This window comes from Oncorhynchus nerka, linkage group LG2, assembly GCF_034236695.1.
Source record: "Oncorhynchus nerka isolate Pitt River linkage group LG2, Oner_Uvic_2.0, whole genome shotgun sequence".
In the NCBI taxonomy this organism is placed as follows: Eukaryota; Metazoa; Chordata; class Actinopteri; order Salmoniformes; family Salmonidae; genus Oncorhynchus; species Oncorhynchus nerka.
This window is the reverse complement of record NC_088397.1, coordinates 16,609,795-16,624,835: the sequence shown is the minus strand read 5'-3', so window position 1 is coordinate 16,624,835 and position 15,041 is coordinate 16,609,795. Positions and strand designations below refer to the sequence as shown.

The following is a 15,041-nucleotide window of genomic DNA, read 5'->3' as shown; positions in this document are numbered from 1 at the left end:
ACAGGACAACAACCTTAAGCATACAGCCAAGACACTACAGGAGTGGCTTTGGGACAAATCTCTGAATGTCCTTGAGTGGCCAAGCCAGAGCCCAGACTTGAACTCAATCGAAAATCTCTGGAGAGACCTGAAAATGTAATCAATTTTAAGGCTGTAACATACCAAAATTTGGAAAAAGTCAAGGGGTCTGAATACTTTCCGAATGCACCATATATCCTAATTAATTGGAAAATCTAATTCAGGGTGTCTTTTGCACAATCCAGAAATTGGCTATTGTACTGTATGAAACCACTTTGGACTTTGGCGGCAACTGGCTGTCTGGCTCCCTCTAGTCGTGCGCCTGTGAAGAACTGGGTGGGCGGTGTCGTCGAATATTTAAAAAGTCTAAACAAGTTGTCAATGGGGAGGAAGGAAATATAAAACCTCACCTTCCACGTCGCCAGGGTTGTATTCGCCAGCTATCAACAGAAGGACAGGATGGCTTGCTCTGACAGCTGCCAGTGCCTCGGCGAAAGGGGACAAAGAAGCATCCTTTACAGCATTTTGAAAAACGACAACCAACCGAATCAGCATTCACAGGGGCGGGCGAGGTTGGCGGTCCCGCAACAGCAGCCTTGTTCGTGTGGATCTAAGAAGAATGTGGTTATCCGTTCTCCCCAGAAAACGTGTAAAGCAGCGTCCGTAGCGCTTTTAAAAACGCTGAAGTTTGTTAAAAATGTACTTTGTTTTCGGAAACTTCCAGCGGAGGACCAGTTACAGCTCGTGCGCAACAGCTGGGCTCAGCTGCTCGTTTTGGGCATGGCGCAGGATTTGATCGACTTCGAGACCATGGAGACGCCAGAACTCAGTATGTTACAGAACATACTAACCAGCGGACAAGGAAGACAGGAGACCGCGCACGGGCGCAGTGGCCAAGGCGTTTCTCTCACTGATGTCCAAGGAATAAAAATGTTTTTGAATAAATGTTGGGGACTGGACATCAGCACCAAAGAATATGCATATTTAAAGGGAGCCATTCTCTTCAATCCAGGTTTGTTAAACAAATGGTTTCATGGTGTATTTACTCGTTTTATTATTATTAGCAAGTCTATTATTATCATTATAGTTGTTTTTGTTATTATTTTTTGGAATAATAATGATCATCATTATAATTATAATTGTTTTGATAATTATTATCATTATTATTAGTAGTCTATTATTATTATTTTATGAATGGGCTATTATTAACTATGCGACTATTTTTGACTCGTTTGAGTTCACCTTAATAGTTCCTGATTTGAACTTCCATTTTATTCTCTCCTTAGACATTGCAGAGCTCCGGTGTCAAAGCTACATTCAGGCACTGCAGAGCGAAGCGCATCAAGCCCTTACTGAATATGTGAAAGTCACTCACCGAAGAGACTCTACAAGGTTCACTAAACTATTCATCGCGCTCTCCATGCTACGGTCCATCAATGCAAACGTCGTGGCTGGACTTTTCTTCAAACCTGTCATCGGCACGGTCAGCATGAATGAACTTCTGCTCGAGATGTTTTACGGAAAATAGACTGAATAAACTGTTTAAAGACTGAACACAGACAGAGCTGTGGGCTGGACTGGAGGCTGAACAGAATAACAACAGGCAGGTGTATATGTATTTCTTTTGCTATAACATCCTATTTTTGTCAAATAAAAGTGTTTGCTGAACTTTGCATGTGGTTATTTCAGTTTATCAGCCTATATCATCTTTTTTTAAATTATAACCTACAGTTATGTCTAATAACAGCCCCATAATACATTCAATATTATTTGACTGCAATTGTAACCAGGGACCCTCTGCACACATCTACAACTGCCTCCCACCAAGCATCGTTACCCATCGCTCCACAAAAGCCGCGGCCCTTGCAGAGTAAGGGGAACAACTACTTCAAGGTCTCAGAGCGAGTGACGTCACCGCACCCTGCTAACTAGCAATCAGTTTCACATCGGTTACACAATACATTACCTGGATAATGCTGACAGTGATAATGCATTACTGTGTTTCACCTGAAGAGGGCAATGCTCACCCACAAACCAAAGAGAGAATTTGAGGCAGTCTAGAAAAATACATTTCCATTCATGCAGACATTGACAACTACATCAGTCCCAAGGCTTTTAGCATTCCCTTAGGTCCTGAACTGTCTAGGTTGTAAACTGCTTTATGAGGTACTGTGAATATGTTAAAAACAGAAGTAGTGATACCAGTGTCTAATACTATGCATTCATTCAACACGCCTCCAGACACCAATGACATAGCATCTCATGTCAGGGCAGGTCATTGGACTGGGTCGGTCCCTTAGGAGGGGCTGCTGTACCATCTAGTGAAGGTGAGGTGGGTCACAACACGTGTGGTGCCAACCAGTGTCAGGATAAGACCAGGCTGTTAGGATACCCACACCACATGCCACACACATCAATGGAAGGAAGAGGCACATGGCAGGTGGCTGTGGGGATCAGGAGTGGCATGGACCCGGGGCGAGGCGTGTGGGCTTCCATTCATGCAGTAAGGAGAAGGGACGGCTGCCAGGTCTGAGAGGTGTTGCCGTGAAGACGCGCTGGGCGGAGGCCGTGGGAGGAGGCAACAGGCAGTGGCGGTGAGGCCTGATGATAAATGTGATCAATGTGGGCTAAGTTCATTATAGGAGGGGAAGAGGAGGAGTAAGAGACATCACTCTTACAATACTTAACATTTGCCATTGGGTGTACAGAAAATGTTGCAGTTTTAAAGCAGGTTTGCTGCAATTCTATACATTTTGCCCTGGGGCGGAGAGAAATGTTGGCCGTTTTTATTATGATATCTGAGTGAGACTGACTAACAAAATAAATGGTGACCCCCCCCGGACGGTAATTCGGCCATGGCCGCTAAACGAACTAAAATGTTAGCTGACATGGGGTAATTGACTGAATATCAGAGACTGACATAACAAGAGAAAAACTCCTGATACACAACCAAATTTAAAAATTGCACCTTGTGTTTTCTATTATTCTAACTCTCAACAGTAAGTTGAGACCCTGAGAAATGAATCCGGTAGTTGCCTTATTTCTACACCACCTATCTGATCTCCAGCTCTGAACCCAGTTCTGAACCCAGCTCTGAACCCAATTCAGAACCCAGCTCTGAATCCAGCTCTGAATCCAGCTCTGAATCCAGCTCTGAACCCAGCTCTGAATCCAGCTCTGAACGCAGCTCTGAACCCAGCTCTGAATCCAGCTCTGAATCCAGCTCTGAATCCAGCTCTGAATCCATCCAGCAGAGCTCTACATGCCTCAGAACCACCCATGGTGGCACTTTGACATCTCAGTCCCCCAAAGAGGTACTTATCTCACTTTGTCAATCATCCTAGCGCTGTAGTTTAAGTCAGTATTTGACACATGGCATCCCTAAGTGATCCCATCTCATTTCCAATGAGGCAGGAGATCATGATGGATTGATCCCAAGGAGCCAGGCTGTCAGTACAGCAGGCCTCTTCCAGGGCATCACAGACCTTCTCTCTCTGTCTCTACAGCGCACGGCTTCTCTCAGCATGCCTTCTCTAATTAATCTGCTCCCTAGAGTTCAGTTCCCCCATAGACTTCTCATCTCCTCTTCACTTGCTCCTAATGTGACAACCTAAACCGTGGTATCAGCTCTGCCCTAGTTACTGTATAATACCCCTGTCTCCCCCATCGCTGTGTCTTGTCATAGAGAACATAATGAGAAGAAGAGATCCCATTTTCCCCTTGCTGTGCCTCATCAGTTGGTGTCAGAGGTGGGTCCTTTTCTGTGCGACGCCCAGTGAAACAGCATCACTGTGTTAATGCTAACTGGCGACTATGAACTACACCGGGAAAGAGCAAGAGCAGCGCTACAGTGCTACTGTTGGGAAGGAAAACTCAAATGGCTTTGAATCTGTTTAATTAATAAATAATAAACTTCCATCTGTAGGAATGGATAATGAATAATACATTAGCAACATTTCAACCCTAAACGCAGCATCTGCTAAGCTAATTGATTTCCTCACTGGATGATCTATCTGAGAGAAGATAGATATAACACCATGCTGTTTATTGCTTCTTTTGGAATAGCACAGAGATAATTCAGCCAATAACTCAGCCAATTGGTGCAGGAGTGGAAAATTGCTGTTATTTAATAGAGGCCGACTTGTGTATTACCTGTGTAGGAGTGGCACATTTCCTTACATTGTGTTTCTAAGGAGGTGCTACAGGCTTAACCCACTGGTTCATTGATCCAATAATTGCATTGTTAACTGATCATATATATTCCGCTCAAATGTTTCCTAATTCATTTTAAGCTCTTTCTTTCATATTTCCTCCCCCTTTAGAGGCTCCCCACTGCACCGGGCAGCCCCTCCCTCCCTCCCTCCCCCTGAAAGTTGCATGAAACAGGATCATCTCAGGGTGTCAATTATAAACAGGCACAGTGACTAATATACTCATTCACCCTGGCAGAGGTCTGCTGCAGCTTTGTTCTGACAGTTAAATACATGCACCTCTATTCAGCCAGGATTCCTCTGCTTTACGCTTCATTTCATTTGTGTCATCAAGCTGGTGCCCAACTGTTTTCCGTTCCCTTCCTCCGGGCCCCAGGTGTACTGAGTCTTCTCTCGTTGGGAATTAAGTTGGGCTGAGGAGGAGGAGGAGAGGGTGGGTAGGATTGCTGGTGTAGGATTTATGCTAATAGAGGGGGCGTGTGTGTGTGTTACGTTGAGAGGAAGTTCGAACAAACCACTTCATCAGTCATCTCTACAGAGGATGAGTGGCATGAGACGCCCCTTGGTTTATTTCCCAGGGTTGTTTCTGTACCAACTGTACCTCACTGCCTCCCTCTCTCTCTCTCTCTCTCTCTCTCTCTCTCTCTCTCTCTCTCTCTCTCTCCCCTCCCTACACAACAACTCTGCTTTCTTTCCAATTAAGCTCTTAATTGCCAAAGATGATAACAAGTTAATTATTACTCTGCAGGCTAGTAAAAACACAGCTGTCACAGCACTCCGTGTGTCGCTGCAGTGTGTCTGTGTGTGTGTGTGGCTGACTGTAAGCTGCTGCTGCTGCTGCTGCTGTGCGATGTCACCATCTGAGGGGGACAAGGGAGAGAGCTGGGGAGAGCTGTCTTTCAGCCCGATGGAGGCCATCGGTGTAATGAGTTCATAGCCAGGGAGGGCAGCAGCTACTACCTTTTTTCCACTCTCACAGCGGCAGCCATTTTGACTTGGCAACCCACACTCACAACCCACATTCACAACCCATGCTCAAGCTTTCAGTGTGCTCAAATTACTAAGGCTTGGGGTTTATGAAAATACATTTGTTTACAACTATAAAAGCTGTCTTGGTGACAGTTCAGTGGAGGCTGCTGATGGAGGGACAGCTCATATTAACATCTGGAATGGAGTCAATGGAATGGTATTAGACATATCAAACACGTGGTTGATGCCATTCCATTGACTCCATTCCAGCCATTATTATGAGCCGTCCTCCCCTCATTAGCCTCCACTGTGACAGTGGTGCAGACAGGTTTGCCCCTAAAAACTATCGATCAGAGTGACCTCATTTACTGTAGTAATCCATGCACCGTTCTTCAGGGACCGGCTAGAGAGGGGCCCAGAGATATCTACAAGTAGGGTACATGTGACAGATCTATTCGTCACGTTGCTCATGTGTCTTGGCCAAATCCAGGTGTTTGTTTATGCAGAGAAGAGTTGTGGTTTTTGGGCTGACTGGTGAAACTGACTATAAACATCATGTAGGCTACAATTCAAGCCATGACCAACAGATGACAGTGTTTCACAAAGAATGTCTACGTTCCTGATCTGGCTCTTCTTTTTCTCTAGCTGCAGTACACCTGCCATTTTGAATCAACACACACACCAGTGGCGGTCAGTGACATTTATGATGAGGGAGGACTATTGTTTTGTTCTTGAGCAAGGCCTTATTTCTATTACAGCATGTTGGATGACTGTCATTCATTCTCCATTCACCCAGTTCAATGTAACATTGATGGGTTTAGGCTACTACATGATACTCACATTTTCCGTGCACCCATCATGAGGTTGGTACAACCTAGCCTATAAGTATACAGCGTAGGTGCACACAGGCCGAGAGAAAAAATGGAGATGACAGACAGTGACACATTCAATACCGCCTTGCACACTCTTGCCTGCATCTAGCTGATCTAGGGTGTAATCAATCGTCCAACAGTAGAGGAGAGTTTCAATTGGATAAATTCAGGTATTTTTATCCCTGATTCGTTTGCCTTTGTTTAAGAAACATTTTTCAACAGAATCAGAGGAATGAAAACACCCCTGATCATAGCAGCCAGCCACGTTGTATTCATGCTAGCCTCTATGCACTCTCCTCCTCTCACATTTCACTTTGTTTGTGGACTTCAATGAGCAACACATTAGCTGAATGTGATTATCATAACCTGCTACACACACCCTACATCGTTGTCACCATATTAGCTAAAGTAACGTCCTAGTCAACATAGCTAATAGAACTAATGTGTTAGTAAAGCCGCTACAATCATGCAGTAACATCACAGTGTACAGTCAGTAAGCAGTTACACCAAAGGGATCCGGTGGCAATAAATGAATAAAACCAAAAGCTGCGTCTGTTACTGGAACTCTGTGAAGCATTTATTTGGGCTGTAATTTCTGAGGCTGGTAACTCTAATGAACTTATCCTCTGCAGCAGAGGTAACTCTGGGTCTTCCTTTCCTGTGGGGGTCCTCATGAGAGACAGTTTCATCATAGCGCTTGGTGGTTTTTGCGACTGCACTTGAAGTTCTTGAAATTTTCCAGATTGCCTGACCTTCATGTTTTAAAGTAATGATGGACTGTTGTTTCTCTTTGCTTATTTGAGCTGTTATTTCTATAATATGGACTTAAGTCTTTTACCAAATAGGGCTATCCTCTGTATACCACCCCTACTTTGTCACAACACAACTAATTGGTTCAAACACATTAAGAAGGAAAGAAATTCCACAAAATAGCAAGGCGCACCTGTTAATTTAAATTAATTCCAGGAGACTACCTGGGAGCTGGTTGAGAGAATGCCAAGATTCTGCAAAGCTGTCAATGCAAAGCGTGGCTACTTTGAAGAATCTCAAATAGATTTTTAAACACTTTTTTGGTTACTACATGATTCCATATGTGTTATTTCATAGTTTTGATGTTTTCACTATTATTCTACAATGTAGGAAATATTAAAAATAAAGAAAAACCCTGGAATGAGTAGGTGTGTCCAAACTTTTGACTGGTACTGTAGGTCTGCATTGAAATCATTGCATGCCTCATCGATGGCCTGAAGGAGGATGGTACGCTCATGGGGATGGCAGTCGTACATATTTCTTGTATTGTAATCGTGTATTGTATTTTACAGTATAGTCGTGGTCCAATATGTTGCTCAGTTCATAAGAGCCCTCCCCTCAGCAACTTTAGTTTGGATACATGTTTACTGTATAGGGGATGGTTTGTTTTGGACTTTCTGGATTATTCCCGTATTGGTACTGTATTGTATTGATATTGTGTTACTGCACTGTAGGAGCTAGAAACAGGGCCATTTCACTGCACCTGCCGTAACATCTGTTCATCTGTGTATGCGACCAATCAACTTTGATTTGATTTATTACATACTGTACATTTCTGATCTCGTCAATATCACATTTTAAATCATAATAGTAATCATCATAGTAGTACATACAGTATCATACTTGTTATGTTTCTACTTTACAGAGAGACATTTTAATTATGTAGTTCTCAGAATCTGTTGTAGACAAACGAGTTGACATGTTAAATCTATAGGTTTACCAAACGTTTAAGTGGTCATCAATGAAGAGCAGTTGGATTAAGTAATAGTACAATGTTTTCTAACAAAACAGAAGAAAATCATATCGAAAGTAATGTGAGCGTTGCATTGTGAAATACATTTACTCTATATGAACATGCATTGCAACGTGAAACATGTACACTACATGACCAAAAGTATGTGGATGCCTGCTTGTCGAACATCTCATTCCAAAATCATGGGCATTAATATGGAGTCGGCCCCCCCCCTTTGCTGCTATAACAGCCTCCACTCTTCTGGGAAGGCTTAACACTAGATGTTGGAACATTGCTGTGGGGGCTTTCAGTCACCCACAAGAGCATTAGTGAGGTTGGGCACTGATGTTGGGAGATTAGGCCTGGCACTCAGTCGTCGTTACAATTCATCCCAAAGGTGTTCGATGGGGTTGAGGTCAGGGCTCTGTGCAGGCCAGTCAAGTTCTTCCACACCGAAGTCGACAAACCATTTCTGTATGGACCTCACTTTGTGCACAGGGGCATTGTCATGCTGAAACAGGAAAGGGCCTTCCCCAAACTGTTGCCATTAAGTTGGAAGCATAGAATTGTGTAGAATGTCATTGTACACTGTAGTGTTAAGATTTGCCTTCAGTGGAACTAAGGGGCCCGAAACATGAAAAACAGTACCAGACCATTATTCCTCCTCAACCAAACTTTATAGTTGGCATTGGGGCAGGTAGCATTCTCCTGGCATCTGCCAAACCCAGATTTGTCCGTCGGACTGCCAGATGGTGAAGCATAATTCATCACTCCAGAGAACACTTGTCCACTGCTCCAGAGGCCAATGGCGGCGAGCTTTACACCACTCCTCCAACAGTTCTTATGCTGATGTTGCTTCCAGAGGCCAATGGCGGCGAGCTTTACACCACTCCTCCAACAGTTCTTATGCTGATGTTGTTTCTAGAGGCCAATGGCGGCGAGCTTTACACCACTCCTCCAACAGTTCTTATGCTGATGTTGTTTCTAGAGGCCAATGGCGGCGAGCTTTACACCACTCCTCCAACAGTTCTTATGCTGATGTTGCTTCCAGAGGCCAATGGCGGCGAGCTTTACACCACTCCTCCAACAGTTCTTATGCTGATGTTGCTTCCAGAGGCCAATGGCGGCGAGCTTTACACCACTCCTCCAACAGTTCTTATGCTGATGTTGCTTCCAGAGGCCAATGGCGGCGAGCTTTACACCACTCCTCCAACAGTTCTTATGCTGATGTTGCTTCCAGAGGCCAATGGCGGCGAGCTTTACACCACTCCTCCAACGGTTCTTATGCTGATGTTGCTTCCAGAGGCCAATGGCGGCGAGCTTTACACCACTCCTCCAACGGTTCTTATGCTGATGTTGCTTCCAGAGGCCAATGGCGGCGAGCTTTACACCACTCCTCCAACGGTTCTTATGCTGATGTTGCTTCCAGAGGCCAATGGCGGCGAGCTTTACACCACTCCTCCAACGGTTCTTATGCTGATGTTGCTTCCAGAGGCCAATGGCGGCGAGCTTTACACCACTCCTCCAACGGTTCTTATGCTGATGTTGCTTCCAGAGGCCAATGGCGGCGAGCTTTACACCACTCCTCCAACGGTTCTTATGCTGATGTTGCTTCTAGAGGCCAATGGCGGCGAGCTTTACACCACTCCTCCAACAGTTCTTATGCTGATGTTGCTTCCAGAGGCCAATGGCGGCGAGCTTTACACCACTCCTCCAACGGTTCTTATGCTGATGTTGCTTCCAGAGGCCAATGGCGGCGAGCTTTACACCACTCCTCCAACGGTTCTTATGCTGATGTTGCTTCCAGAGGCCAATGGCGGCGAGCTTTACACCACTCCTCCAACGGTTCTTATGCTGATGTTGCTTCCAGAGGCCAATGGCGGCGAGCTTTACACCACTCCTCCAACGGTTCTTATGCTGATGTTGCTTCCAGAGGCCAATGGCGGCGAGCTTTACACCACTCCTCCAACGGTTCTTATGCTGATGTTGCTTCCAGAGGCCAATGGCGGCGAGCTTTACACCACTCCACCAACGGTTCTTATGCTGATGTTGCTTCCAGAGGCCAATGGCGGCGAGCTTTACACCACTCCTCCAACGGTTCTTATGCTGATGTTGTTTCTAGAGGCCAATGGCGGCGAGCTTTACACCACTCCTCCAACAGTTCTTATGCTGATGTTGCTTCCAGAGGCCAATGGCGGCGAGCTTTACACCACTCCACCAACAGTTCTTATGCTGATGTTGCTTCCAGAGGCCAATGGCGGCGAGCTTTACACCACTCCTCCAACAGTTCTTATGCTGATGTTGCTTCCAGAGGCCAATGGCGGCGAGCTTTACACCACTCCTCCAACAGTTCTTATGCTGATGTTGCTTCCAGAGGCCAATGGCGGCGAGCTTTACACCACTCCTCCAACAGTTCTTATGCTGATGTTGCTTCCAGAGGCATTTTTGCCATTGTTGCTCCTAGATGTTTCTGCTTCACAATAACAGCACTTACAGTTGACCGGGGCAGCTCTAGAAGGGCAGAAATTTGACAAAATGACTTGTTGGAAAAGTGTCATCCTATGACGGTGCCATGTTGAAAGTCACTGACCTCTTTAGTAAGGCCACTCTACTGCCAATGTTTGTCAATGGAGATTGCATGGGTGTGTGCTCGATTTTATACACCTCTCAGCAACGGGTGTTGCTGAAATAATTTGAAGGGATGTCCACATACCTTTGTATATATAGTGTATTCTACTGCAGTGGGCTGGATCAGGGTCACACAGAGTGATTCTTGGTTGTCTTGGTAACAAATCTACTTTGAAACAAAAGTATACACCTCACACACATGGTTATGGGCTTAAAACAAGAAACCTGTACCATGTCAGATATAGAGTTGAAATGTATTACATTTTGAGTTTGCATCCCAATATTACACTTCATATACATCACAGAAGACTAAAATATATTACAAATGTTTGACATAGAAACACCAGATTTTTTGTAACCCCCCCCAAAAACGGATTTAATTAGGGTTAGGCATTAGGGTTAGGCATTAGGGTTAGCAGAGTGGTTAAGGTTAGGTTTAAAATCAGATTTTATGACTTTGTGGCTGTGCCAGTTAGTGACCACTCTGTACAGCTACTTCCAGAACAAGAGTCATGATGAAAAACGCTAACTTGCGGAAAAGTGACTTTATGATTTTGTGTGTTGTACTTAGTCAACTTCAAATGTGCTTAGTTTTGAAAACACAGCCTTTTTGATGATCTCTTTTGAGTTATGTACTAAGAGTTGTGAACATGTATCAGATAATTGTAAAAATTGCACCAAGGTGCTAATGTTTTTTTTAATACACATCAATAACATGGTGAAATCTGATAGTTTTAGTTGAGTCTGTGCTGTATTTTCTTTGAAATGGACGACAGGGCTGGCCTAGGGGGCGGTGACCAAACATGGCTGCTGCCTCGACATGTGAGGACCATGTCTGTAGGGCACCATGTCTGTAGGGCACCATGTCTGTAGGGATACAGCCCAGCTACCCCCCCCCCCATTTTTAAATGTATGTAGTTCTGTCCTTGAGCTGTTCTTGTCTATTAATGTTCTGTTGCTTTCGCAACAGCTAATGGGGATCCTAATAAAATACCAATACCAAAGTGCCAGAGTTAATAACGTCCTACAAGTAGCATCACTATATGGCTGGAGCTTCCCAGCAGCAGTAGTAGTCTAATGTAAGCAGCTTGTTCGCTGTCATGTGCATTTGAATGGGGGGCTCATTGTGCCGTCACACCTTAATGAAGTGAAGATGATTTCATTTGGAGGGAAAAGCCACAGAAGCTTAAGAACCACATGGAGACACTTCATCCTAAATGAAAACATCTGGTGTCACCTCTCTGGGAAGCCACACAGATAGACGCACATGCACGACCACGGAGACTTCCATGGTTAGCTTTCCAGTCAAACAACGAGAAAAAGGTAGGAAAAAAAAACAGAAAGAGAGAGAGAGAAACGGGGGGTGGAGGGGAAGAGAGAGAGAGAGAGAGAGAGAGAGAGAGAGAGACAGGGGTGGAGTGGAAGAGAGAGAGACAGAGACAGAGAGAGAGAGAAACGGGGGTGGAGGGGAACAGAGAGAGACAGAGACAGAGAGAGAGAGAAAAGGGGGTGGAGGGGAAGAGAGAGAGACAGAGACAGAGAGAGAGAGAAACGGGGGGTGGAGGGGAAGAGAGAGAGAGATAAAAGAGAGAGAGAGAGAGACGGGGTGGAGGGGAAGAGAGAGAGACAAAGACAGAGAGAGAGACAGGGGTGGAGGGGAAGAGAGAGAGACAGAGAGAGACAGAGAGAGACAGAGAGAGAGAGAGAGAGACAGAGAGAGATGGACAGAGAGAGATGGACAGAGAGAGACAGAGAGACAGAGAGACAGAGAGAGACAGAGAGAGATGGACAGAGAGAGACAGAGAGAGACAGAGAGAGACAGAGAGAGAGACAGAGAGATACAGAGAGAGACAGAGAGAGACAGAGAGAGACAGACTCGTACATTTCCTCAATGAAAACAATGTACTGAGCAAATGTCAAATTGGCTTTTTACCAAATTACCGTACAACAGACCATGTATTCACCCTGCACACCCTAATTGACAACCAAACAAACCAAAACAAAGGCAAAGTCTTCTCATGCTTTGTTGATTTCAAAAAAGCCTTCGACTCAATCTGGCATGAGGGTCTGCTATACAAACTGATGGAAAGTGGTGTTGGGGGTAAAACATACGACATTATAAAATCCATGTACACAAACAACAAGTGTGCGGTTAAAATTGGCAAAAAATACACACATTTCTTCACACAGGGTCGTGGGGTTAGACAGGGATGCAGCTTAAGCCCCACCCTCTTCAACATATATATCAACGAATTGGCGCGGGCACTAGAAAAGTCTGCAGCACCCGGCCTCCCCCTGCTAGAATCCAAAGTCAAATGTCTGCTGTTTGCTGATGATCTGGTGCTTCTGTCACCAACCAAGGAGGGCCTACAGCAGCACCTAGATCTTATGCACAGATTCTGTCAGACCTGGGCCCTGACAGTAAATCTCAGTAAGACCAAAATAATGGTGTTCCAAAAAAGGTCCAGTCACCAGGACCACAAATACAAATTCCATCTAGACACTGTTGCCCTAGAGTACACAAAAAACTATACATACCTTGGCCTAAACATCAGTGCCACAGGTAACTTCCACAAAGCTGTGAACGATCTGAGAGACAAGGCAAGAAGGGCATTCTATGCCATCAAAAGAAACATAAATTTCAACATACCAATTAGGATTTGGCTAAAAATACTTGAATCAGTCATAGAGCCCATTGCCCTTTATGGTTGTGAGGTCTGGGGTCCGCTCACCAACCAAGACTTCACAAAATGGGACAAACACCAAATTGAGACTCTGCACGCAGAATTCTGCAAAAATATCCTCCGTGTACAACGTAAAACACCAAATAATGCATGCAGAGCAGAATTAGGCCGATACCCACTAATTATCAAAATCCAGAAAAGAGCCATTAAATTCTACAACCACCTAAAAGGAAGCGATTCACAAACCTTCCATAACAAAGCCATCACCTACAGAGAGATGAACCTGGAGAAGAGTCCCCTAAGCAAGCTGGTCCTGGGGCTCTGTTCACAAACACAAACACACCCTACAGAGCCCCAGGACAACAGCACAATTAGACCCAACCAAATCATGAGAAAACAAAAAGATAATTACTTAACACATTGGAAAGAATTAACAAAAAAACAGAGCAAACTAGAATGCTATTTGGCCCTAAACAGAGAGTACACAGCGGCAGAATACCTGACCACTGTGACTGACCCAAAATTAAGGAAAGCTTTGACTATGTACAGACTCAGTGAGCATAGCCTTGCTATTGAGAAAGGCCGCCGTAGGCAGACATGGCTCTCAAGAGAAGACAGGCTATGTGCTCACTGCCCACAAAATGAGGTGGAAACTGAGCTGCACTTCCTAACCTCCTGCCCAATGTATGACCATATTAGAGATACATATTTCCCCCAGATCACACAGATCCACAAAGAATTAGAAAACAAATCCAATTTTGAAAAACTCCCATATCTACTGGGTGAAATTCCACAGTGTGCCATCACAGCAGCAAGATTTGTGACCTGTTGCCACGAGAAAAGGGCAACCAGTGAAGAACAAACACCATTGTAAATACAACCCATATTTATGCTTATTTATTTTATCTTGTGTCCTTTAACTATTTGTACATTGTATATATATATATATATATATATATATATATATATATATATATATATATATATATATATATATATAATATGACATTTGTAATGTCTTTACTGTTTTGAAACTTCTGTATGTGTAATGTTTACTGTTCATTTTTGTTGTTTTTCACTTTATATATTCACTTTGTATGTTGTCTACCTCACTTGCTTTGGCAATGTTAACACATGTTTCCCATGCCAATAAAGCCCTTGAATTGAATTGAATTGACAGAGAGATACAGAGATGGACAGAGGGAGACAGAGAGAGACAGAGAGAGACAGAGAGAGAGAGAGACAGAGAGACAGAGAGAGAGAGAGAGAGAGAGAGAGACAGAGAGAGAGAGAGAGAGAGAGAGAGAGACAGGAGAGAGAGAGACAGAGAGAGACAGAGAGAGAGAGAGAGACAGAGAGAGAGAGACAGAGAGAGAGAGACAGAGAGAGAGAGAGAGAGAGAGAGAGAGAGAGAGAGAGAGAGAGAGAGAGAGAGAGAGAGAGAGAGAGAGAGAGAGAGAGAGAGAGAGAGAGAGAGAGAGAGAGAGAGATGGACAGGAGCGGCAGAAGATTAACAGTTATTTCTTCAAGGATGTTTGGCTGGTTTCACCGCAAGGCCAGGTGATGTGAGGTCTTACAAGTGGAGCGTTCTTGGGATGTTTTGCAGCAGCGCATTGACTCACCTGATTTATGCTGATTCGCCGACGGACCGAAGGGTCCCTGGCTGATTCAGTGAGTCGCTGGGCAGAATGAGGAGTCGTATTGATTGTTGTCTTCAGGTTTAATAGCAGTCCACTGAGTTATGACTCCTGTACTGCTCTGCTCTGCTCACCCAGGAGGGAACCGGCCAGCGTCAGCAGTTCACGCGGGAGCCATAAACAACTGGCCCCTCCTCTCAGCGCAAAAACATGTACACACACAAACCATGACTCACAGACACTACACAACACAAAATATA

General features: G+C 44.6%; 1 protein-coding gene across 1 annotated transcript; it reads left to right on the top strand.

Moving 5' to 3' along the window:
* Window positions 1–381: 381 nt before the first annotated feature.
* Window positions 382–1,690, top strand: LOC115127148 (nuclear receptor subfamily 0 group B member 1-like). Its single transcript, XM_029656789.2, has 2 exons — window positions 382–1,030; window positions 1,305–1,690. Exons 1-2 carry the CDS (start codon window positions 478–480, stop codon window positions 1,544–1,546), a joined length of 795 nt encoding a protein of 264 aa, XP_029512649.2. The 5' UTR covers window positions 382–477; the 3' UTR covers window positions 1,547–1,690.
* The last annotated feature ends 13,351 nt before the right edge of the window (window positions 1,691–15,041 follow it).